This window comes from Crocodylus siamensis, chromosome 15 (assembly GCF_052110815.1).
Source record: "Crocodylus siamensis isolate JL-2025a chromosome 15, ASM5211081v1, whole genome shotgun sequence".
Taxonomy (NCBI): domain Eukaryota; kingdom Metazoa; phylum Chordata; order Crocodylia; family Crocodylidae; genus Crocodylus; species Crocodylus siamensis.
Genome location: NC_143409.1, coordinates 18,817,509 through 18,843,970, shown reverse-complemented (window position 1 = coordinate 18,843,970; position 26,462 = coordinate 18,817,509). Strand labels below are relative to the sequence as shown.

Genomic DNA, 26,462 nt, shown 5'->3' with positions numbered 1-26,462 from the left:
TGGATAAAAGGCATGGGAAGTTTCAGTGATTTGCTTAAGGTCATGCAGGCAGTCTGATAGAACCAGCATTGGTACGATATGTGAACTAAGATTGTTTATCTTGTGTCCATATGGAAAACATGCTGCAAAATAATTGGCTAATTTGTGTGCTTTGTGTGGCTAATTTGTGTGTCTTTTTTTTTAGGGGGTATATTATATTACCTCCCTTTCCCTTTATTGTACATGTTTTAAACAATCTTCTGTTTCACACCTGTTTGCTTCTCTTGTCAAGTTATGTTTTTTTTTTCTTTTCTAGTATACAGCATGAGTAGAAGGGCATCAACTGAAGAAAGTCATCAAGTAGACTCTAAGGCAGCCTTGCTCCCGGTTTGTACACTGTTGTTAACATTTTTGGCAGAGTGTTGCAGAGTTGTAACTAAAATGCAATATGGCTTTATGTCATATGTACTGCAACTGCATACCAGTTTGTTTAATGGGAGTAATCCTGATAGACTAACTTCAAAACTGTGTTCCTGTGAAAACAGACATTTGTCCAATTTACCAAAATTTTAAGCCCAGTAAGATGAAGTGGAGAACTTCAGAAGGGCCACATTATTTGCTAACCGGAACACCTCTGTAAAATAGATCCCAATCTGCCTGCGTTGCAGCGATATGATGTCACCTCTGCTCATGTGGCCCTTGTTCCCTAAGGAGCTATATGACCCAATGGTTGGCAGTAGCTGGGTCAAAAGGAGTTATAGTTGCAAGTTTGTTGGTAGCATGTGGTTGTGCAGTCTAGGAGGAAAGCAGTATGCAGCTAGAACAAGAACCTGGGAAAAGACAGAAAGATATGGGTTATGTGGAAAGAATAAATCTCACTTTGGAGTGTTCTCTGCTTTGCTGAGAACTGCCATGTATAAGTGTTACATTGCTACTGGAAGAATTGTGATTCTCCTGGTAAAAGTTACAAGCGTTCACTGAATTTCTCCTGGAAAAAAACATGTACCTTCTGGGGAGATCTTCCAGGTTGAGACCTGGAAGATGTCTCTTACAAGAGAGTTCCTCTTGCCAGAATGAACACTTGTTACACTCTCCTCATGGACTGGCTCAGGAGGGGAGCGGGGCAGCAGTCACTGCTCCCTGCCTCTTCTCCAGATCAGACAGTCCCTGATTTAGGAAAGGAGTTGGGGGGGGGGGGGGCATGTTTTTGCAGGTCCCTCTGGCTTCCCTTTCTTTCCCTTGCCATCCAGCTGGACAGTGGGGGCAGGGATTGCAAAGCCCCAGGTGCTAGGAACCAGAGCTGGGGAAGTTGTCCTCAAATCTGGTTCCTGTTGTCAGCTGGCTTCCTCATGCTGCCCCTGCTGCCCAGCTTGGAGTGGCAAAGGTATCCTGTGAGGGTGCTCTGAGCCAGATGGAGGGAGCAAGGGATTGAGGAGTGGTTGCTCTCCACCCACTCCCTAGACTGGAGTCCCTAGTTGAGGTGGGGGGAAGTTTGCTAAGCTGCTTCTCTGCTCAGCTCCTGGTTATTGGGACCCAAGCAGAAGAGCAGCTACTCCTTGCTCCCTGCCTGTCAGACTGGAATCCCTGGTTTGAGGGGTTTGTGGGAAGGCTTTGCCCCAGTGCTCAGTCCTTCTGGCAGTAGTGGGAGGACAGGAGCAGCTACTACTCCCTTCACTTTCCCCAGGGCAGGATCACCCCAGCCTGTACAGAGCACGTGGAACAGGGGAGAGGGGGCAGTTGCATGGTGAATGCCTATACTGCTCCCTCTCCTGAAATCTTTTCTAGCGATGGAAGTTTTCCACTGCCAGAAATGAACACCTGTAAATGGCTGGTGAATCAGTAGGGGCCTGTTTTGAGTAGGAAGAAAGATAAAATCAAATAATTAATTTGCCTTCAATGTGTAGTTCAGAGAAACTATGCATTCTTGCGCATATTATACTTTTTGGGGGTAAAAACAGTAACTTCTTATTAATAAAAAAGCCATCAAACAGTAATGAATATGATTTCCTTGCATATTGCATCAACATCAGTTTGTTTATATATTATAAAAGCCTAAGTCTGTCTGTCTGCCTGTCTGTAACACTTTATTCGCATTCTGATTGGCTGACAGAAACAGCCAATCAAAGTTCTCCAAGTATGGGGGAGTGCCGCCATGATTCTGAAGCTGCTCTGAGGACTGGACAGAGGGTGGGGAGCCAAGGCCAGCAGTGCTGCCCTCGGCTCCCCCACCCTGCTCCCTGCAAGCAGCAGCCCTCCATCCCAGTCGGCCCCCTCCCCATCATTCTTGACGGGCATTTGGCTAGTGTGTGTGTGTGTGTGTGTGTGTGTGTGTGTGTGTGTGTGTGTGTGTAAAATCTCACACACATATAAATAAAACTTTCCTTATGTTATACTATTGTTACTGTATTTAGTGTTTCACTTCAACTACTTGAGTGCTGAGAAATAATACAGTACCTCTACTTTCAGATCTTTCATAAAGACTGTAGTATATGAACTGTAGGAACCAAGTAAACTTTTTTTTGTCCTATAAATACTGTTTTATTTCCTTTTCTTTAAAGGATTGGGTACAAGGTAGACCTTCAAATAGCAGTCAAATGTAAGTAAGTGTTCTGCTCATTAATGCTAGAATTGATCAAATACTTGTGATGCACTCTAGTCTTTTTCTTTAAAAGTTCTGTTACTTTTTGGCATCTGAATTTTCTTGTTACTAATGTCCATATGAGAATGTCTTTAAAACTTAATCTCTATAAAGAAGAAATATATAACATTTTAAAGTCAAAGGGAAAACTCAGGTGCCAGATAGTTGTCAACTATTTTATAATGGATCAAGGCTTAAAATAGCTTTCAGTTAATTTTTTATTTTAATGGGATTCGAGAGCAAATCCATATAACTTGCAATAATTAAACAATAGAAACTAAAGAGTCAATTTTTTTTATTAAGCACTTTAAGAACATTTTTATTTTAATTTGAACTATTGACATCCCTGTGAGTTAAATAGGAAATCAAACCCATGGGCTTGTTTCTATCAAATGTGTGTGGGGTTTTTTTTTGTGTCCTGATCCCATTTACGTTAATGGGTCCACACACATACACCTCCAAGAGCAGCATGTGCACTTCAGTAGAACCATTTGCTTTGCTGTTACTTTTAATAATATATATATATTTTTTAACATCAGGCTTCCTGGATCCTTGACCAACCTTTTTATTATAAACTCTCCCCTGAAACTGTGCTGTAATTGCTTTTGTTAGCAATTCATCCCATCAAGTTAATTGCTTGTTAAAGCCATAGCTTGACTAATCTGATAAGAGAAATGTAATTTTGTTGTGAACATGTAGTTATCAGTTAAACACCTCTGTGGGAATTGACTCTTTTAAAGCAAAGTTAATGTGCTGTCATGCATAAAGTGGTGTTTACAGTAAGACTGAGAACATAAAAAACTAAAATGGAAGACTAGTAAGCATTTTTGGGTTTTTTGTAATGTACAATTTTGTACCGCCTCTGAAAAGTAAGGTAAAGCAGTTCTGCAAACCCAATGAATTGACTGTAGATTGGGGCAAGCAACTTTTGGGCAGAGGGCTACATAACGAGTGTTGGTGAACTGTAGAGGGCCGCATGGGTAATCCTGCCCCTTGGCAGTTGCCCTGGCATCTTGGGACCAGAAGTCCCACCTCCTAACCCCTGAATTTTGTCACCAGAAGTCCTTCCCCTTGTGCCCCTGGATATACTCCTTTTGCGGGGAGGGGTTGCCATCTTAGAACCGGAAAAAAACCAAATTGTACACTAAAACTCAAACACCTACTATAACATATAGAGCTGCACTGATATATTGGCGCCATATTGGATCAGCACCAATAAAATTAAAATTAATGTTATTGGCTATTGGTTTTTTTGGCCAATGTAGCCAGTAATGTCACTGATGAATGTAATTCGTTGTACCTTCTGGCTGGGGCCTCTGGATGCCATATGCATGCGCACAGCTGCCTGCGTGCATATAGCCAGGAGTGAAGCTGTGCAGCTCATTTGTTCAAGCACCCCTGCCCCAATTTTTAAGTGCTGGGATGCTAATCCCCTGGATGAGCCACCTGCAGCTCTGTCCCGCTTCCTGCTCTGGCCCCGGGTCCCATTCACTGCCCTGGCTGGGCAGTACCTCCTGCCCCTGCCCCAGCCGCACTCCCTCCCTCAATGTGGGGGCCTCGATCTGCTCCCCCCCATGCCACTTCCTCTCTACCAGGTGCTGCTCTCAACGCTGCCCAGCTGCATTTCTGTATATCTGTTATTGGATTGGTATTGGCTGATGTGGCCAGTTAATAATTGGCTTTTGGTATCGGCCAACATCTTTATCAGTGTACTCCTAATAACGTATTATAATGTTATTACAAAAAATATTTTTGTCATGATTTGTGTTTGCATAGTGTATATAGAGGTAATTGCATAATAACTACAAAAATTTTTAGTTTTGTATATTGTAGGGGGAAGGGGGGGGTTGTAGGAGTAGGATGTGGGTGTGAGGGGGTGTGTGGGGACTCCTGCACTTCTCCCATGGTGCAGCAGCAGGCAGGGCACTCAGGGTGGAGGTGCCCAGTAGGGTGCTGCCGCGGCCAGTGCTGCACATCACAGCAAGGGCTGTAGCCTCCACTGGGCTGTCTGTATGGCTGGCACTCCCCACCACCCGTGCACAGCCCCTGCACTTGCACAGCTGAGAGGAAAGCCCCACATGCTGAGGCCAGGTGCCTTCCTTGCCAGGGCTGCGCAGCACCAGAGACAAACTTCAGGCTCTGAAGCTAGCTGCCTTCCCTGCCCCATGGGGGAAGGTGCCTGCGGCTTCCCTCCCCTGCAGCACAGCCCCTATAGGGAAGTGTGCGTGAGTGGTAGGGAGCACTGGTGATATAAGCAGCCATGTGGAGGCTGCACCCCTCAGTGCAGTGTGCAGCACTGCCCAGAGCAGCACCCCACCAGGCACCTGTGCGCTGAGCACCCTCCCTTCTGCTGCCACTGCCTGCTGGGCCTGTGTGCCATAGATGTCATGTGGGACAGTCCCCAAAACCCCACCCTCACATCCACATGCTCCCCACCCCGGATCTGCGCTGCCTCTGCCCCTTCTCCACCTGTCAGCATGGAGCCCATGCCCACCAGCCCCAGCCAAACACTCCGGGCTCCCTCCCAGCTGTAGTCTCACCCCTGCTGCTTCCCTACCTGCTGCCCGGAGCCAGCAGGAGATTGGAGAAATGGAGCAGGTCCTGGGAGCTGAGGCAGCAGCAGCCCCGCACAGAAACTGCATGCTGGCTGGCTGGGCCCTTCCACCCACAGGATGGGGGCAGACCAATAGGGCATGTTTTTGGGGCTGCATGTACACATGGGCACCTTGCTCATGGGTGGAAGGGCTAGACGGGGCACAACTTGTTGGAGGGCCCCACAAACTGGATGAAAGTGCTTGGTGGACCAGATCTGGCCCCCAGGCCATATTTTATCTGCCCCTGCTCTAGGCTGATGATGTATCAAAATCAAAAAGCACTGGACTAGCAATCCATGGCTCCAAGACACCATATTGTCAATTAAATCTCCAATATTTTCATGGCAACAAGAAAAAAAATAACCTTGAGGTTGATTGGGAGAACAAAATTTGATGTTGTCTGCAGTGCATTATTTGCTCATTATGGGCCCTTAGGCAACAATAAAGTTTTGAGGTCTGCTATAAAAGAGAATGCAAAAATGTAGTGATCTAAAAGCAATTTTAAGTACTTTTGCACTCTCCTCTGTCCCCTATAGGCCTTCTGATGAAGATGCTTTGAATGGTAAGATTTTTTTTTTGCTGGAATGTAATCAAGTTAAGAGGCACTTCCAACATGCCATACATTCTGTATTTCTGTACGAGACTTCAGTGCTTGATAGTGGAAAGAAACTGTCCAGTGTTCACTACTGAAATGTACAAAGATGAAAATTAACCAGAATATGATAAATATTTTTTCAAGTTAAAAACAGGTTTTCTGAATTTGGAAAGCAGTGGCTAATAGAAAAGAACTATTTTTTTTCTTATCATGGAATAAATGTATATTTTGGAGGATGTGGATAAACATAAAACTTGTAAGAGAATTAAATTATACTGGCTTATGCTCTACCAATTTAACTGTTATATCTGTCCACTTCCGTACTAATAAGTGAAACTAAACTACTGTAACTTTTTAAATCCATTTTGTTCATATTTTAAAGTTATTAAGGCTAATGACAGATGTCACATTTGTTCCATGATGAGACATTTTTTCCTGGGGCAAAGCACAGTCATTCAGGCTTCCATTCAGTTTCCTAGGAGAAGTATGAAAAGGCTCACAGTATAAGGACTATGAACATTTTACCCCAGGATATCGCAAAGTATGTCTAAATGGTTGTCCTGGGATTGCATCATTAAATTGTTCTTCTCCCAGCACTTTTCCTGTATTTGTCTGAGCACAAATACTATATCTGTCATGCCTCTGCTTGCTCTGAAGCCACATTGGCTCTCCAGGAGGACCTTTTCTGCTGTGGCAGGCACAAGCCTGTTGAGGAGGATTTTAGCTAGAATCTTACTGGCGATGGACAGAAGGGTGATCCATCTGTTGGAACAGTCTGACTTGTCACCTTTAGTCTTGTACAGGGTCACGACTACAGCATCACACAGATCTTGTGGAATTTTTCCCTGCTCCCAGCAGGCTATAAAGAGTTGGTGGTACTTGGAGTGTAGAGCAGGATTGCCATATTTCAAGGCTCCAGGTGGAATTCCATCAATTCCTGGGGCTTTGTTGCCTTTTATCTGGTCGATGGTAGTGAAGGTTTCTTCCAGTGCAGGACGCTCATCTAGTTCCTCCTTAATAGGCAGTTGCTTGATTCAGTTGATGGCAGACTCATGTACTGTGCATTCAGTGCTAAAAGAGAGTTTGAAAGTGCTCAGACCATTGGTCCATGACAGAGCCTTTGTCAATATGTAGGGTCCAGCCATTAGAGCCTCAGTGGCCTTTGGGTCAGGAAGGTAGAGCTGTAGGCAGATTTCAGTGCTTTGTAGAAGCTTCTGATTTCTTTATCAGCATATAGTCATATTCTTTCCGCAAGATTAGTCCACCATTCATTTTGGACGTTGCGCAGTTTCTGCTGAAGGTTGTTACATGCCTGGCGATAAGCTGCCTTTCTCTGTTGGCTAGTTGGCTGTACAAGAAGGGCTTGATGAGTGGTCCTCTTTTTTGTGAGCGGGACTTGGATGTCTGTCATTTTCATCAAACCGTTCTTGATTTCTGTTAGCACTGAGCCCAGTGATCTCCTGGGTGGTCTCCAGGACTACTGACTTGATGTGTTTCCAGAGTCCATTGAGTGAGGTGTTTGCAATATGGGCTTGACTTGTAAGCTTTGATTTGAAGTGTATTTGAAATTTTTGTTGGCAGGATTGATTTTGCAGCTTGGAAATATCAGATTTCTTGTGGGGTTGCCCCTGTGCTTGGGCTGAAGCTTGAGGTGGAAGGACAACTTTGAGCAAATGAGTCAGTGGTCAGTATAGCAGTCAGCACTAGGCATGAGTAATGTGCAGGACATCCCCAATATCATTCTGATGCACCAAGATGTAATCTATCTGGTGCCAGTGTCTGGAGCGGGGACGCATCTAAGTGGTTTTAATGGTTTTTCTGCTGGAACTGGGTGCTGCTTATTGCCATATGCATTTCTCCACAATTCCAGAAGTAAGTGTCCGTTGTATTACCATTTCCCAATCCATGTCTTCCAAGCATGCCTTTCCATGCTAGATAGTCACTGCCAATTCTTGCATTAAAATCACCCATAGTGATAATCCTGTCTTTGGACGGTATTTTCTGGATGAGATTGTAGAGGTCAGTATAGAATTTAAGTTTGTCAACTGTATCTACCAGGAGGGTTGGGGCATACGCATTGATAATGGTGGTATGCTGCTGGTTATGTGAAGGAAGGCATAGGGACAGGATGCAGTCAGAAAGACCAATTGCTAAGTGTTGTGGAAGCAATGGAGATCCTGGAATCAATGGAAAATCTTATCAATAAGCCAGCACCTGAGAGATGTCTCTCCATCTGCAATTTACCTGACAAGTAGAGGGTGTAACCAGCACTGTGTTCTGTTAAGCTGCCTTGTTCTGAGACGTGCATCTCATTCAGGGCTGCTATATTGATATCTAGCTTAGCTAGCTCATGGGCAACCAAGGCTGAGAGTCACTGGGGGTGGGTGCCTGCTATCTTCAGAGTCCAGGGTTGAAGTTTTTGTTTCCCTTTTTATTGTAATTTGGCCACTTTGAAGATGACTGCTGACTGTAGTGATCCAGCTGGGTAGTAGGGAGACTAGCATTTCTTTAGGCCCCCTTTTCTAGGCCCTTCTCCTGTTTAGGAGTGAGCACTGCTATCCTTCAAAGAGGCTGTTTAGATGCTCAGGTGCTGCTGGGTGATGACATCGTCTCCAGGTCATCATTGGTGCGACCTGTACTCCTGAGATGCCTGCATGCAGGATTGGGACTGCGGCTGCCAGTGTCATCCTACACCTGCTATTTTCGCCATGCTCCCAGCGCTGTAGGACTTGAGGGACTTGTTTCTTTCCTGTCTGCGCATGAAGCTTTAAAGTGGAGTGCAGTTTGCACTGACAGGCCCAACACTTTAGGTCTGAAACTCGTGTGCCGTGGCCTAGCAAACTAGGACAGTGGCAGAGAGATCTCCAGGCTGTAGGTTTAGTTGCAGAGTATCCTTCTCCTAGGTACATTGCCAAACCGGAGCTAAAGAGCTCCACCTAGCCTAGTTATTTGGTTGCTGTTTGTCTGGAACCTCACCTTTGACCTTGCTGCCATGGGAGATCCTACTAGGAAAAAATTCACTCCCTGGATCGCAGCCTTGTTGTGGTGGAGAGGCTTGCGTGTCCTGATGATCGTGAAAGCAATGCTGTCTGGATAGGTGCATAAATCACAACACTCCCACTTGCAGTACTCCCAAGTAGTAAGTCTCCCGATCCCTTTTCAAATAGTATAAATATAAAATTTCTGTCCACAGCCTATTTAAAAAAAATGTAGTGGGGAGGGGAGAGCAGGTTTAATTTGTATTCTTGCTTCCAAAGTTCTCAAATTATATTTTGTATGCAGGAGGATTTTATGTATGCATGTACAGTATATAATCCGTCTTCTGTTTCTTGACTTTTGGTAGGTATTGCTTCTCCTTTTAAGCCAATAATGGATATCAATTACTACTACTCAGGTTAGTACCTTAAAACTTAAAGTTAGAGTTTAATAATGGCCTTTTATTAAGTCTTGGTCACTTTCTGATTTTTGTAACCTTTTTCTTTACAGCTGTAGAAAGAAATAATTTGATGAGGTTATCACAGAGCATTCCGTTCACTCCTGTGCCTCCAAGAGGTAAGAAGCATAATCTTGGGGAGAAAGTTTACACCGAGGGTGTAAGGTTGGCTCATGTTTGTCTTTAGCAAATGTTAAGTTTATTTTCATGCAGAATGTCAAGGCCCAACTTGAGCGAGTTATTTTGGTAACATAGATTGCAAAAAAAATAGGTTATAGCCCAATGCAGAAGTCTTGTGTCAGTGTCTTGCAAGACATGCAGAAATGCAAACTTTTTTATACTATCCTTTAAGAAATGCAGCTTATTTACTTAAAGAGGGGCCTGTATTAGCTTAGTTTTAGCAGTCTTTGGTGGGGGGGAGGAGAAAGAGGAGTATTTAGTTTTTATAGTAAAGTACACTAAAACACTGATTTTAGTGTAATGGAGCTTTAATAACTGACACTTCCTGCCTTGTTTTGGATATTTTATAAAGCACCATTCTTGTAGTATTGGGACATGCATAATGTGGCTTGAACAGGGTCACTAATATTTTCTTTAATAACAAAGTTCCGATTCTCTGCTTTTGCTTTTAAGAAAGAAGTTGGAGAAGGGGGGTCTGCCAGTTGGCTAAAACTCCAAGATTACAGCAGGGTAGGCAAGGTTTTTGGCCAGAGTGCCAGAAAAACTGCAGTGTCTACCTTGTAAGATGCCAGAGCGTGGCATGCCAGAAAAACAGAAATGGCGGGGGGGGTGTACATGGCAGGACGCACTGCATATTAATATAGTTAATAATCATAAATGTTGCTTTTTTACAGTAAATACCAGGTTTTCTAAAAATTCTAAACCTGGCGACAATAAATAAAACTTCATATACTACCTATGTTGTTGTGTATTCTTTTTTTTGTTAAGCATATTGTGATGAGAGAGAGGAAAAAAGGAAGAGAGAAGAGAAGAAATAGAAAAAAGAAGGGAGAATAAAAGAGAGAAGAGAAAAGCATTAACCACCTGGGGATAGTGTGGCAGGGGGCAGAGTAGGCCTTAGGTCATGAGGACCCCACGTCTTTCTCCTCTTAGTTCACTGACCTCACCTTGGCCTTAAATGGTAGGTAGAATAGAGAGAGAGACAGGGGTTGGCACCTGATTGTCCTTGGCCTTTACAGTGAGGCTTGGAAGATCACATTCTGGATCTTCCCATGGTTCCTCCACCCCCACACCATGCCCACACCTTTCCAGAGAGATGTTGCCATGGTAGATGTTGTTTCTTTAAGGATACGCTTGCTTAATTGTTTAAAATAGATGCTCTGTATTCACTACCATAAACAAGTACAAATACTCTCAAGTAAAAAAAATCTTTTCTTAGTGGCTACCTTGGCCCTGCTTCTGACAGCTGAGTTTGGTGATGTTAGGCTGGTAGCTGGTTGTCATCAGACACAAACATGAATCGAAATCATCAGTTGTCAGGTGGTTTCTCATAGGACTGAGTATGGTTTTCATTTGTGGAAACACTTGTTTACAGCAATAAGTAGATCCAAATGCAGACAGCAAGGCAAAAGTTACTTTTTTCATGAAGACATACTTTTCAGGAAAAGAAGACCAACATGCTGTAATCTTGACTTGCCAGTCCCTTTCATTCTCAAGTTTCCCTTGCAGCAGTTTGAACTTTGATACCCAGATGTATTGCTGAGCTCTTAAAGTCAATCAATTTCAATTCAAATTATTCGTTGTTCATCCACTGACAGTACTGCAGTTCTATGTCACTTTCCATAATACTGTCAGGGTTTACAAGAAATGAAAACATGGGATCTCTGTTGCAAAAATCTTGGAATCATCTTGTGAACTCATCTTCCAGCTGTCCTATGTAGTTGCATGTATCCCTAGTGTTCAATTGATGCTGCTCAGAATGGAGTTTCAGGCTGGGGAAGTAACGGAAGGCAGACATTTCAGTATCTTCTCTGAAAAAAAGACACCTTATCACAGAAAACTTTCAAGTCTTCATACAACTGAAGGATGGTTTTCTGTGTTCCTTGTAACCTAGTATTCAGATTGTTTAAATGTGATGATGTCTGCCAAAAACATCAGTTTTGTTAGCCATCTGTCATCAGTAAGGTCTGCATATTGCTGACCACTTTCCTCAAGAAACAGCTTGATGGATTCGAGATAAGCAACAAAGCACGTGAGCATGTTACCTCCACTCAACCAGTGTACATTACTGTGCAGCACTAAATCTCCATATGCAGAATTTATATAATTTAAAAGTTCATGGAATCTCCTGTGTGTCAAAGAGGAGCGGACCATCAAAAAGTTGACAAGTTTCACAACCATTGTCATGATTTCATTTAAATCAGAAGATAAGATCTTAGCACAGAGGCTCTCCTGACGAGTAATGCAATGGAAACTTACAAGAGGACGTCCAGTTTCAGTTTCCAGAAGTTTTAGAAATCCTGCTGTTTTACCTGCCATTGCAGGTACACCATCAGTAGTAACAGAAAACACTTTGTGCAGGTCAGTTTGTTCCTGTGTGACAAGATCTTTGACAGTATTAAGTATATTGTTGGCCTTTGTTGTGCTATGCATAGCACTCAAAGAAAATAATTTCTCTCAAACTTCCCCAGAAATAAAATATTGAACAATTATAGCAAGATGGGGGGGATATTCTTTGTCTGTGCTTTTATCCAGTACAAACCTCATCACATCACAAGCATGGGGGACTTGAGTAACTTGCCCATGAGAAAAGAGTATTTCTAATTACAAAACTAGAAAAGCTGCTGGTCTGTTTTTTTTGTTTTTTGTTTTTTAAATGAATCAACAGCTTTTCTAATGGATTCACGTTTGTCTGCTTCATCGACTCCAGAAAACTTGGCTTCATGCTTGGTTATGAAATGGCACTGGATGCCGGAAGTACAAGATACCGCACTTTTGCTGCACAGACTACAAGCAACATGTTTCCCTTGCTGCAGAAAACCACACAATTCTCTCCATGCTGGCTGAAACTTTCAAATATCTAACTTTGTTTTTTTATTATCCGTAGTTGCGTATATGTATGCCTTCTAACTGTAAAATTTCCTGAAGTTCATGCAGGGCAAACAATGTAAACAGGCAAACAGAAAGCAGAAAATTAGAATTTAATTATTTGAAGTGCTTATAAATCTGGGTAAGTATTTCCAAGAAGGCAATCAGAGAGCAGAAAAACACACAAAAAAGTGAGCAATATGAAATGTTGAAATCTTGGAATACAAAGTAGAGAGGTCAAAATAAACTGAATATGAACTGTTTTAAGAAAGTAAAAAACTGAAAAGTATGAACTGGTTCGAGAGAGTGAAAAACTGAATAAGAAATGATTTAACAGAGCAAAATAAACTGATTAATGTAAACTGGCTTGCGAGAGAGCAAAAACTGATTATGAAATTTAACAAAACCAAATAAACTGAATAATATGTAATGTTAAACTCTCAGAAATCAGCACCAACAGGCTGCTGAGCCCTGCGGCCCAGAGACACGTGCTTACCTTGTATGCAGAGCTGTCGCCCACCCTGAGCCCGCAAAGGCGTGTGACATCAGCCTTTTCCCGGGGGCAGGGGGCTGGACTATGCCAGGCCAGGAGTCTCGACCCCTTCCAGTGTTGACACTGCTGCCTGCCCCACGCAGCTGAGCCTGGAAAGGTGCAGTGCTCCCCGTAGGGCCCTGCACCAGCTTCTTCCCAGTGGAGGGGCTGGTCTTAGAGCTGGCGGGAATGGGTCGGACTCACCTGTGTGGGGAGGTGGCAGCAGCAGTGCTGGAAGGGGTGGAGTGTCCCAGCCTTGGCCCAGCACTCCCCTCCCCTCCCCTCCACCAGGAAGAGGCTGGCGCGGCCTGTGCTGCAGAGCTCTGGCATCAGCTCAGCATTCTCAGGGTACATATACATTTCAGGGCAGATGGTGGGGGAGTGGCACGGGTTCTGCCTCAGGCCCCTCCCCTGCTGTCCACTTTGAGGTACATGTGCAGTTGCCACCAGCATGATGCTTGTGCACCTCAAAGTGGATGGCAGGGGAAGGGCCTAGGGCAGCACAATGCCGGTCCCTACCCTACTGTACATGTGCTGAACAAAATAGCTTCATGTCCTATGCTCTGGCACGTGCTGGGGGTTGCTGACCCTGGTGTACAATATTTACTTGAATCCAAGATGAGGTCATTTTAAAAGTCCCTTGTCTTGTATTTGAATACAAGTTTGGGGGGGGCAGCAGGGGGCAGGCAGTTGCGTGCAGCATTTCTAACTCCAGCCCAGAGTCTGAGTCTGCTGCAATTGCTTGCCCACCTCACTGCAGCCCATGCCTCATCCCCTACCCCCACTGCTTATCCTCTGGCTTTGGGGCATGAAGCACATGGTTGCTCTAGCCTCATCCTGGCCATGCAATAGCAGTTGCTGTGGTGCCTGGCCCCAGCTGCTGCCAGCATTGACTGGGGCTTTATCTGGATCTGGATTTAGATCTGGATCTGGAGAGTAAGCAGCAGTGGAGAAGGGTAGAGGCTGTGGGGGGGCAGGGGGGAGACTAGCAGCAAGGGGCACCAGACAAGGGTGGGCAAGACGAGAGCTGGGGGCAAGCCACTTGACTCCCCTGCCACTGCTTGCCCTACTGCAGCAGTGGTGGAGAACAAATGTAAGACAATCCTCCAATAATTAGATTCTTAACATGGAAAATTCTAACAAATATATAAATTTTCCACGTGTAAAGTACAATTATGCAGGGGGGTCATCTTAAATTCAGAGTAATCTTGGATTTGGGTAAATGCAGTAATACTATATAAGAGGCAAGAATTTTTGTGGGTGATCTCTTTTATTGAACCAACTGGATAATTGGGAGGGACATAGACCAGCTTTCTGAAACCTGAGGAAGGGCACAGTGTTACCCAAAGTATGTCAATGTCCCTCTCAGGTATCCGGTTGGTCCAATAAAAGATATCACCCGCAAAAATCCTTGCCTCTCACGTTTTTCCTATAACACCATGGCTAAAACATTACCACAACACTACCAATATCATATTTTCAATTTAACATCTTGATTATCCCAGCATAAGGGTTGCTTAGCATTTTGCAGCATGGTTTTAATCAAACTTTTAAAAATAAATTGTAATGTATTGTAATCTCATATTATAAAACATCTTATTCTATATTGCAATTTTATAGGTGAGCCAGTCACTGTGTATCGCCTTGAAGAAAGCTCTCCCAACACCTTGAACAACAGCATGTCTTCCTGGTCACAGCTAGGACTCTGCGCAAAAATTGAATTTTTAAGTAAAGAAGAGATGGGTGGTGGTTTACGTCGAGCTGTTAAAGTAGTATGCACGTGGTCAGAATATGATATCTTGAAATCAGGACATCTTTATATCATCAAATCTTTTCTTCCTGAAGTTGTGAATACTTGGTCGAGCATCTACAAAGAAGACACGGTGTTACACCTCTGTTTGAGAGTAAGTCATTTTTCATTCTTGTCAATCAGTAGACAAAGAGAGGCAGTATATATTAAAAGGTAAAAAACACACTGCTCAAGCTAGCATATTCTCTGATTTTTAACTTGTAGAAGGAATTAAAACAAGCATGTATTTGTACACACAATCTTCAGAGAGATGGCTATAAATCTTCCTGCTGCATTTTGCTCTCAAATTTCCCCCTTTGTTAATTTAACGTAATGATGACATACGGGCTTTTAATTATAGGAAATTCAACAGCAGAGGGCAGCACAAAAGCTCACATTTGCTTTCAATCAGATGAAGCCTAAATCCATTCCATATTCGCCAAGGTAAGTATCTTTAAATGCTTGTTTACATCCTGTATACTTTCATAATATATTAGTTTGGAACAAAAATGTCCAAACGTTCACTTGTGAATACATCTTTGGGGAAATATCTTTTCCTAATCATATCAAGTAAGGACTCATAAATGTCGTAATTTAGATAACTTTGTATTTTATGATGTATGAAGGTTTAATGATTGGTTCAGAGGTTCAAGGTAGCTACCATGTAATTACATTATATTGTTCCAGAAATACTTACGTGTTATGTTCTTTTTAAGGTTCCTGGAAGTTTTCTTGTTATATTGCCACTCAGCTGGACAGTGGTTTGCCGTTGAAGAGTGCATGACTGGAGAGTTTGGAAAATACAACAATAACAATGGTGATGAAATAATTCCAACAAACATGCTAGAGGAGGTCATGCTAGCTTTCAGCCACTGGACTTATGAATATACAAGAGGGGAGTTGTTGGTACTAGATTTGCAAGGTAATATTCTTTCTTTGAAATTGAGCCCGGGGACAGTTCATTTTAAATTTAATCTGTATTAGCAATTTAATGAATGATTTTTAATAGTCTTTGTAGCATTATATAAAAATAAGCTTAGCTCTACTTTATGTGATTCTAATGCGAGTGTAGCTGACGTGCCATTACAGTATTCTTGAAAACTCTTTGGGTTTCTTTATTTAGATTTATATGCTGCCTTGACCCTCCCCCCGCACCTCCCCCAAAAAAGGCTAAGTAAGGGTGGCTTAAAATAAATAAGGTATCTCAGTTCAACATTTTTTTCTTTTTTAAATTTTCCACATTAAAAAGAATTCACACTGACTCTTGGTGGGGTCTCCAAAGCAAAAACTAATATACAGTATACTAAATTTATTTTTAGTTGCCTGACAGACTCAGAATCTCTCATAAATAGAATGTCTTCTTTCCTCTGGGCAGCATTCTCCTTCTGTAGGAAGGCTTCTGCAAGGCCTAGCATGGTGATTCTCAACCAGGGTGCTGTCAGCAACCTGGGGTACCCTGAGATCCTTTCAAGGATGTTGTGGGGTGCCACTCATTGTTAGCATTATTAGGTTTGCAACCATGATTCACTAGATTACATACAAGTATCCATAGTGTCAACAACATTCAGACTTGCTATGGTCTTTCTGAGTTTTGTGCAACAGAAGAATTGCTCTATTTAATTTGTCTGTAGTCAAAAAATGAGTGAAAAACAAGAGCTGGCATTTTCTGAAGAGTTCATTAAGTCTGTTGAGGGGTACCTTGAGTCTAACAAGGTTGGGAACAATTACAAACTTTTAGAATGAGGCTGATATGAGATTTATTTAAGTGCTTGGGCAGGGACCTCTGCATAAGAGTGTATTGCATCCCATATATTCTGAATTCTTTCTGCCCATATATGTCTTGTGAAATTGTAACTGATAATACCAAGGATTTGAAGCATAATGCATCTAAATGTACTATCACATATAACTTTTTTCATGTTCTGTGTGAAGGTGTAGGTGAAAATTTGACAGATCCTTCTGTTATAAAGGCTGGAGAAAAAAGGTAAGATTAATAGGTTTTGTGTTTTTGCTTTTGTTTTTTTAATTTACTTGAGGACACCATACATGCAATATTTACGTGTACTTTATTTTTAAAGGTCTTATGATATGGTGTTTGGTCCAGCCAATCTAGGAGAAGATGCAATCAAAAACTTCAGAGCTAAACACCACTGTAATTCCTGCTGCAGGAAACTTAAACTTCCTGGTAAGAGGCTTTTTTCTTCTTACCATGCACTGTGGTTATTGCACAATGGAAATTAGATAGCTCAAGAATGTGGAAGAGTAGTAAGTAGTTCTGTTTTGGAATAATTTTTTTCCTAAAAAATTGTTTTCAAAATTTGTAAATGAAAAATGACAGCAATTTTTCATGTTAAACTAAGGAATATATAGTACTTATTGTTGTCTTCCTGAATATTTAGTCCCTAAGGGAATATCAGTGAGTAATTGGAGCTGGGAAAACTACATTAGATTTTAGAGGACATTGTAGGGAAGCAGTTGGTCAGTGGTGGGAACAAGGGCTTGGTGATCTAGTAGGTCCTCCCATCTCTTATGATTTTATATTACATTTACACACAAACTGCAAAACCAGAGTCAAAATTCTAAAAAAAAGGATGATCCATCCAGTGGCATATGATGGCTTCTATTTGACTTGGTCTGAATAATCAATACTGCTTCATACAGATTGTTAGGAGAACATAGTATATGGCACCTGTGAAAAAGTTTAGTAAAATTTATTTGCTTAAAACAGACCATTGTTTTTCTTGCCACAATCCACTTCAGCTTTTCACTTTCTGCAATAAGTATAGCACAAGTCTCTTTTACTTTGCAACCTTTGTTTCGTTTCTTTCGCAGACCCTTCCGGTATGTATGAGGCAGGGGTCCTATAGAAAAAGTGATCATGAAACTAAAGATTGTATTGTAGCACATACAGCACATATATCAGCGGTGGGCAAAATGCAGTCTGGGGGCCAGATGCGGCCCACCAGGCCATTCTATCTGGCTTGTGGGGCCCCTAAAAAATTTAGAAACTTAATATTTATCTGCCCTGGGCTGCTTGTCATGTGGCCCTCGATGACTTGCCAGAACTCAGTAAGCAGACCCTGACATATATTAACATGGGGGGTCAGATTTAGGTCGCATAGATATCCTTGTAAGATGCATACACTTCTAGTCTTTCACTTCGCAGTATTTGATATCCTAATTTAATTTCTCTATTTGATGTTAAGAGCACATTTAGAAAACGTTTTATATACATGGCTCTTTAAATTTAGGAAAGATTTTCAGACTGTATTTCTTATTTAAACCAAAAAATACTAACTGTTTCTCCCCCTTCTTCCTCTCCTTCCCTGCTCCCCCTTTTGACATGTAGATCTGAAGAGGAACGACTATACACCTGACAAAATCATATTTCCTCAGGATGATTCACCAGAATTGACAATTCAGCCAGGAAGCTGCACCAAAGAATCAGAATCAACTAATTCTATTCGTCTAATGCTGTAATGACATGACCAAATTATTGGCTTCACTTAAACTTTACAAAATGTCATAAAGTTGTCACTTACTATTCTCCACTAAAATTTAGTTATATTAGATGAAAGAGATATCAACATAAGGAACTATATATTTTAAGTGGAATTTTGATGGACAGTCTATCAGCTAGGAGACCTGACAACTTGTGGTAACCACCTATGGAGAATAGCTGGCAGCTGGTCATTTTAAAGGTTCAGTAATGACAACCATTTATGATGTGTTTTTAAAAGGGGCTTTTTAGCAGAAGCTTTATCTTTAATTTTATTTTGGTTTAGTAGAGGATCTTTTCTCTCATCCTGTGGTGCAATATACCCTTGACCAAAAGAATTTTGGGGGTCTGCTATTTTAAGGCAAAATGTCTGTTTGGCAGGTGGTTGATGGTCAACCAGCCAAAAAAAAAAAATGAAGAAAACACCCTTCCTCTTAATGTTAGATGATTCCCTGAGAACTTACAGAGGTATCCCACTAATGTTTTCTCACTTGATGCTGTATGTATTTCATCTGACCCTTTGGAAGGGAACAGATCCAAAGGAACTAGATTCAGTGCCAGTAGGCTAAGGTTGAAGGCAGAAATTGATCTATTCCAATAGCGTTTGTCTCCTGAATCGGGATTTAGCTTCACAGGTGTGAAGCCTGCTTTTGTGGAATAGAGCTGTAATAGTGCACAGTGAAATTTCTTATTTTATACATTTCAGTTTTATCAAGTCACTGTCCATTAGTAACAAATAAAGCCATGGTAGACTGGTATAATCACATTATATAGAAGAAAGTAGAACGTACTGGTCCAAATAAGTTGCCTTGTAAGAAAACAAGTTGGGGAGGTGTTTGTTTTTTCTTGTATGTAGTGACTGCTTCAGAATTTATGCCTTCCAAAGATCTCATAAAAACAGTATATCAAAGCTGAATGTACACATGAACCTTTAAATGTGTTTAAAATTGTGTAGAAACATCTTTAATGTTATGTTATTTGTGGTACTTATTTTAAAAAAAAGGCTAGGGTTGGATTAGCATTATGTAAAGTATGGGAAATTGCAATGCACCTTTACGCCAATAAAATGTAATTTAACTGTCCCAAATATTGATGAGAATTCAGCAAGAAAAACCTGTTGTCCACCTGAAGGTTCATGCTGCGATATTTTTTTTGTTTGGTTTTTTGTTACATAGGTACTAATTTGTAATTTTTAATTGAAGGGCAATATAAAGCTCTGTAAATTTTTTTTATTCAGTAGTGTATCTTATAGATACAGACCTAAGGCACGAACACACTAGCTGTTTAAATGGTGTTTTATGTTGATGGGGGGAAAGGAAGGTGTATTAAAGATATAATAGTGTATACATTTTGTATATCATTCAATCTTTAAAGAATCTGAAATAAATTTATTCTTGTTTACAGATTTCTATTGTCCATCCTTCCTTCCCTGAGAGAAATAGTTTAAAGTTACACTGGAGAAATTTGAATAACTATGCAGGAACATAAATTTCCATACTAGTTCAGATACGTTATCCATATTTTGAGGTATCGTTTCTTGTTCATGATGACCAGTGCTAGAGGCATGAAGAAGGTATAAAAACTCGCCTGCTGAATATTTGTGCAATAACTTGAGTAATTAATAAATATAAGCATAAATATCTTCAGCTACTTAAAATGTTTAATCAGAATTAGGAAAACATTCCATAAAGGTTATCTGTGTCCTTGTTTTATTGCCATTGCGTAAGCTTGAGAATCGGTTTTAATATATGGAGAATACATTACATACTTTTAGTCTTAAATTTCAATTCTTATATAGATATATTCTTCAGCAAACAAAATCAGCAGTTAATGGAACAGATAAGGCCAACTTTTGCAGTTCAGTGGAATTCCTATAATGAATATTTTACTATCCTGAAAGGACACACCACAACATTAAGATTATAAAACAGAGCAGTTATTTCAGGGGAAGAATAGAACTTTTATAGATATAACCTACTTGAAAACCTGCATAGCATTTTCAACATTTGACAACACGGTTACTTATACATCTACAGCTCAGGTTGTAAGTGTACATGTACATCCCATACATCCTGCTGGCTTGGATTCAGATTTGTGCCATAAGACTCAGGTTTCAGTCAGAAATGTCAAGTAAACCGAAAATTAAAAGCAAACAAACAATCCCTCCCCCACCATTTTATAATCTTAATCCTCCTTGAGGTCAACATAAAAATCCTAAAATGTAATTTTCTTAGGTCAAGTCATTTAAAATGTCATGTCAAAAATAGCAGAACTTTTTTTTTTTTTTTGAGTGGACAGCTAGCTTTCCTTTTTTATATTTTGTTTAAGTGTAAAATATCTTGCCCATTACCCTTAAATTTTCTAAAATAACTGTCACTTAGAAAACAATTGACATTCCTTGGAATTCACTTGGTAAAGACTTGAATTGAAACCTAGTGGCAATCTTAACAGCAAAAAGGCTACTCTTTCCCCCTGGCTAGAGGAGAGTCACAGAGGTTTTCTTAGCCCAGAAAAGTTTCACAAAACATCTGGGTTGAGGTTTTTACCTCTAATATCAGATCCTACTCTTGGCTATTCATTGTAACCTTTAATATATCAGGTAAAATGGGTTATAGAGGCATCAAAAAGATAAGGTTAAAGAGGACCGTTCTGAATCATCCGGGAAAAAAAAGAAACCAGTTACATTAGTATATTCTTAAATGCTGGTTTAAATATAAAGCATACCTTTCAATATCTTGCATAGGCTCAATAAAATTTATTGAATGAACTCAGTTTGGCTTTTAAAAAAACAAATAAAAATAAAGTAACAACATAAATTAAGTCCTTCTTGTACGTGATTATGGAATAACTGGAATTGTTAGTAATCTTTATCTCGGCTTCCTCTGAGGAAGTGCCAACTCATTTCCTGTAACATTAATTGTAACTCGTGGTAGAATTGATTTATTAGGCCAACTAGATTTTTGCAAAAAAGATTATTTAAGAGCAAGCTTCCAGGCACAAGCACCTTTCTTCAGGCACTGGAGAAAAGATTGTAAAAGTTCTCCTGGGTAGAAATTAAATATAGGAGAGTTGAAGATGTGGTAAAAATCTGTTTGGAACAGTTCATTTCATATGCAGATTAGACTCAAAGAGAGGCTGTTTACCTCAAAGAACACTTTCAGACAAACTTTCAATCATATCAGTCACTGAAATGCAACAGAGACGGTAAGGGGTTTTCCTTGCAGTACTTCAGTGTCGACATATGCCGGAGTAAAGTACACTCCAGCTATGCAGTCACAAATACGTAAAGGGGTGGGTCCACCCCGAGGCCGGTTCCCTAGCTACAGTGAGAAATCACATGATCTGAAAAAGGTGAGGCTTTGTTTTTCAGCTTGTTACTGCAACTTCTCATATCAGTCCAGCTCTTCCTGGTTATATTTACATTAGTGACAAACAACTTATAATCATTTGAGAGGAGAGAGGAGAATTTACAACTGAAATCATGGGAGTAACAGTACATATCGAATACTGGTAAGAGATCATTTAGAATATTAAAAAAATTAAGTCTTCTGATTATTAGACTCTTTCCCTTTTTTATACTTTAACCTTTGTTCCTTTTACTTACGGTAGGTTAGTTATATGAAAGCAACAGCAGGTTAATACTGAGGCCTTGGTGTAGAGAGAGACTGTTAACAAATCTTTTCAGTTGCAGGATCAGAGCCTCAATTTGGTTCCAGAAAACAGGAATAATGTTGTATCTGGTACTAGAGCTTTTAGCATGTCTGGTTTAGTATTTAGCCGATGAGAATTTAGATGTATTAATACATGTTAACTATATACTTTTAAAAATATAACTTGCACTAGTTCAGTTATATAAATGTACTGGAGTTTCTAATAGTTTTTTACAAAAATGCAGCACAATCAGTTTGGGTTTTTTTCATTTTTAATCAGCAATAACTTTCCCTTAACCATGCTTCATCCATATCAGGAGTATCTGTGTTAATGTTGCCATCAGCCAGTATGCTAATATAGTATGAAAATAACATAATTAACTTACGTGTTCAACAAAAAATAACTTACAGTACATTTATACATAGTTAAGAGTAAAACATTATTGACTTTGTGTTTCTCCAGCATAATTTCATAGTATTACACTGACTTAAATTTAAGTGGCAGCATGTGGTCTGGAGGAATAAACACAAGTTCACATCCTCTTCTTCCATTTACTCTAAAGTCTCTAATGTTTTTCATCCATTTCACTATTTATAAAATAGACAAATACCACTAATTCGTCTCAGAAGGAGCATTTTAAGGAAGAGTCCATTGATGAAGCCGTTAAGATGCCAATTACTTTAAAGTGTGTTTCATATTTGCATTACTTTTTAGAAACAATCTTCCCTCTTCCTTTCTATTTTCCTTTTCTCATTTTTGTGTATTTTCCTTGTCTGTTTTTATTTCCTTCCCCTTCCCCTCAGCTTTGCAACTCTTTTCTCCATCTGTATTTTTTTTTTTTTATATTTTGGCCAGAGTTCAACTTGGAAAAGTTAAAACCTCAAGTTTTCTAGCTATTTGAATTGGAGTAAAAAAAATTTTGAATCAACTACTTGAAAGGAAGGCTTATAATATTTTCTTATTCTACAATGCAACTTTGTTTCCAGGAAACAAAGGTAACACATTGAAATACTAATTGCCTGTATTAAGGTTCTAATAAATGTAATGCAGACAGTTTTTAAATGCACATTGCTTCCTCCTCCCCCAACTAATGAAAATTAACATGACCACATTCAGCCACAGCTTTTAAAAATACAACTAAATTTTAATGGGAAAGACTATGTTAAAGAAAAACTTAATAGATATCAGGCTATGACAATATGGAAACAAAATTACAGTTTTTTTCTCTGCCGTTACAGAAATGTCTCTGGGGAATTGTAGTGCTAGAAATCCCCAATCAGATTAGTAGCTTTGTTGTTTAGTAACAGAGCAATATTAATGCACATTGTTTGTAGCTCTGGCCATATACATTTTTTTTCCTGTAAGTAAAGACCATAGATGAAATTAGTTACCTCACTGAAAATGTGAGTTTAGATACTGACTTTAGAGGTACCTGTATTTCATTTTGTGAATGTTCAGTAGAAAATTCATTATAACTGTATGCTCTTTACCTAGTTGCAAATATAAGCTATTTGTCATGTTGTGGATGCTAAACCTTTGTTTTCATCTATTTGCTTTTACAGTGGAGGATGAGGGTATGCAGGCCGTTATCAGAAACTTGCTAAGGAAATCAGGGAGCAAGTTCCTGATGCGGAGATTTTGGGGGAAGTGGGGAGGAAAGGTAAGCTTACTGCAGAAGTCCATAAAATGTATTAATAACACTCTGAGTTACCTCAGCTAAGAGTTGTACAGTCCGGTGGAAGTGTATAGGCCTTACCATCCTATGCATTTGTAGCATTCCATGAATTAGTAACTGTGACTTAATTCTTCAGTGTTTTTGTGTTGTGGTTCTGTCTCTTTATTGAGCATAAGGTACATTGACAATTGTATGGAAAATGTGCTGTTAGTGGTACTACAGATGAGGCCCAAGCCACAAAGAATCAGATGCAAATCTACATTTGCCGAAAGTTTTGGGCAAAAGAGGCTGGATTCTAATTGTGTCTAGATAAATATTAAGAAGATAGGCTGGAAAATACTGTTAGAATAGCACCTGAAAAATCTCTCTCTTGCAGGAAGCTTTGAAGTCAAGGTAAATGGCAAGCTGGTATTTTCTAAAATTGAAACTTCTGGCTTCCCTTTTCCAGAAGATGTAAGTAACGAATGCTTTCTGTTGCTTTGCATAGCGCAACATCCGAGGGAATAAACTTCTTTGTACATAGCAGTAATTTTGTGATGTATTGCTAAAAACACTTTTCACCAACAAAGAGGGGAGGGGAGGCAGCCCAGATTGTAAGTGGAGGCAAGAAGAGCAAGGTTTGCTCTGGGTGAGGTCTCAAGGTCCATTAGCCAACAGCAGTCCTTTCTTTTTACAAGCACTGCTTGGCCACTCAGAAAAGGTGACACCAGGGAGAAGTGGGCTGCAGCCCTGCTTGCAGTGGAGCAGTTCTTCCTCCCTGCAGATTTTACTGAGCATCCAGCTTCCTTAGGTTGGATGCTGCAAGCTGCTTTTCTTTTTCTTCTGCAGAGTTCTCTTTTTCTCCCTCCTTTACCCAGTAGCAATTTTGAGACAACTTCTTCAGCTCTCACAATATCCAAAGCCCAGCTTCTTCCCAGTGTTAGCAAACCCACTTGTTTTTCCCACTGCCAACCAATAGCAATCTGTGGAGAAGTTGCCATAATGGGCTGTTTGCCAATTACAATACATAATTCCTTTTATTATGCTCATTCTCCATCTCAATCCCAGAATGAGAAAATAATGGGTTTTTTTTTAAATTGTCATTATGGGAAACTTTAATTTCCCAGATAGAGATTAGAGGGCAAGTTGCTAGTTATACTAGATAACCCAGATTTTTGTAATAGCCAACTAATTTCCTCACCAAATGGTCACTCACCAAATTATTGAACCAGCCACAAGCTATTTTAGACTGGGTTTAGGTGTGTAATAAGGGTACAGGGATTAGTAGAGGAACTTGGGGAAGGAACTGGCTCAAGGGGAGAAGGCAGTGGAGAGTAATGAAAGGAAAAGCTGGAGGGGGTTTATTATTGGAGGTCCTCAAGGGTGGGTCTTGGGACTATTTTATTTAATATTTTCATTAATGATCTTGACACAAATAGGAGTTTGTGACTGAAATTTACAGATGACACAAAGTTGGGAGTCATCTTCGATACAAAAGGAACCAAGATATCAGACATAGAGAATGAGATGTTCAGTAGCACAAACTGCTGAGTCATTCATTTGGGGGCTTGATACCAGAAACATTGGCTTTCTTGGGGCTAATTGGTAGGAACACTAACTAGTAGGATCAATAACAGCCTCTAGTGTGATGCAACTGCAAAAAAAGCAAACATGAACTAGGGTTCATCAGGAGAGACAGGGAAATATTTGTGCCAATGCACAAAGCACATGTAAGACCAGTTGTAGAATACTGCGTACAACGCTGGTTGCTCCTGTTCAGAAAGATTAATGGAAACTGGGACAGGTATAGAGAAGGGCTTCTAGGGGCATCTGGGAGATGAGTAGAAGAGCCTGTCCTTCCAAACAGTCTAGAAGAGAGGAAACTTTTTAAAAGACCTTGCACAGCAAAATGAAGTTTTGCACAGCAAAATGAAGGCTAGGAGCAGTTATGATTGGTCTCCACAAAAACCTTGGGCTTAGGAATGAAACAGTGATATAAGCTAAAGGCCAGTGCTGGCATAAGATCAAATGGGTAGAAATTGGTCACAAATAGATTCAGACTGGAAAACAGAAGAGGGAATCCTACCCAACACAGTAACTGGATTCTAGAGTAGCCTTCCAACCTTGGGTGGTGGGAGCGCGCAACAAACCAAGGTGCTTTTAAGGTATGTTGGTTAGAGGAGTGATACAGTATGGTGCTTGTGATAGCAGGGGACTGGTCTCTTTCATTTGTAGGTTCCTATATTTTGAGGTGCTACTTAAAAGAAAATGCTGCTACTCAGCATTTCATGTATGAAACAGTAAAGCTTTGTGCTGTTAAGCATTGAGGTCTTTCTGGCTCAGTGGAAAAGTATTCCCTGACTGAAGATGTGTGGTGAGGATCCAAGTCTAGAAAAATCAAATACATGGACAGGTCGGTTCTGTAGGCAGGAGATTAGATAGTACAGTAGGTGACTGAGAAAGTCTATGTGAGAGAGAGATAAGAATTATTTCAATTTTGGGACAGTTAATGGTGTGTTAATTCCAAAAGCACTTTAGTAAGTAAAGCAAAGGTGGTTCAAGTCATGTTCCAGTTTTTGCTGTGACCTGACATAGGCCCAGCACCTCCCTCCCCTCACCAAAATATTACCGTTTTCACCATGGTATGTTAATGTCTTGATTTGATTTTTAGATTGTGGAAGCAATTAAAAAAATAAAGGATGGAAGCGGTTCAGTTGAGAAAATTACCAGGAAGCAAGCAACAGAATGCATCGTTCTTTAGAAGAAACTACAGAGTTTAAACTGCTTAGAAAAGCCACCCAGATTACAAATGGGGAACAGATTCTTTTAATGACTGTTTTTATCAAAAAAGAAGATAAAAAGTAGGAGAAAATGAAGAGTCGTTCCCTGGGATGCCAACTTTAATCTGGTGTGCTGAACTACAATAAAGCAAAGGGAGTTCATGGCAACCTTATATCCAACTTTGTCTTTTTTTCCTTTAACTCTTGTCTACCTTAATCTCCATTTGAGTTGTATTCATGTTGTAGTGAATGCTATCAGAAGTCTATTGT

At 40.4% G+C, this 26,462-nt stretch overlaps 1 protein-coding gene and 1 long non-coding RNA gene across 3 annotated transcripts in view; both read left to right on the top strand.

Moving 5' to 3' along the window:
* TRPM7 (transient receptor potential cation channel subfamily M member 7) overlaps positions 1 to 19,521 on the top strand; it is a 110,801-nt gene extending 91,280 nt beyond the window's left edge. For both annotated transcript variants that reach the window (XM_090028146.1, XM_090028147.1), the window contains exons 30-40: positions 296 to 366; positions 2,538 to 2,575; positions 5,748 to 5,773; positions 9,150 to 9,200; positions 9,293 to 9,358; positions 14,440 to 14,723; positions 14,970 to 15,052; positions 15,325 to 15,530; positions 16,541 to 16,592; positions 16,687 to 16,793; positions 17,958 to 19,521. In XM_090028146.1, coding sequence (XP_089884272.1) covers positions 296 to 366; positions 2,538 to 2,575; positions 5,748 to 5,773; positions 9,150 to 9,200; positions 9,293 to 9,358; positions 14,440 to 14,723; positions 14,970 to 15,052; positions 15,325 to 15,530; positions 16,541 to 16,592; positions 16,687 to 16,793; positions 17,958 to 18,088 — 1,115 coding nt within the window. In that variant the 3' untranslated portion in view covers positions 18,089 to 19,521. The remainder of the gene's footprint in view (positions 1 to 295; positions 367 to 2,537; positions 2,576 to 5,747; positions 5,774 to 9,149; positions 9,201 to 9,292; positions 9,359 to 14,439; positions 14,724 to 14,969; positions 15,053 to 15,324; positions 15,531 to 16,540; positions 16,593 to 16,686; positions 16,794 to 17,957) is intronic.
* Positions 19,522 to 21,437: 1,916 nt separating this feature from the next.
* On the top strand, positions 21,438 to 26,365 carry LOC149852185 (uncharacterized). The gene is made up of 4 exons (XR_016439330.1): positions 21,438 to 21,617; positions 23,321 to 23,418; positions 23,810 to 23,886; positions 26,084 to 26,365. It is a non-coding gene; the product is annotated as an uncharacterized LOC149852185 (long non-coding RNA).
* Positions 26,366 to 26,462: the final 97 nt, after the last annotated feature.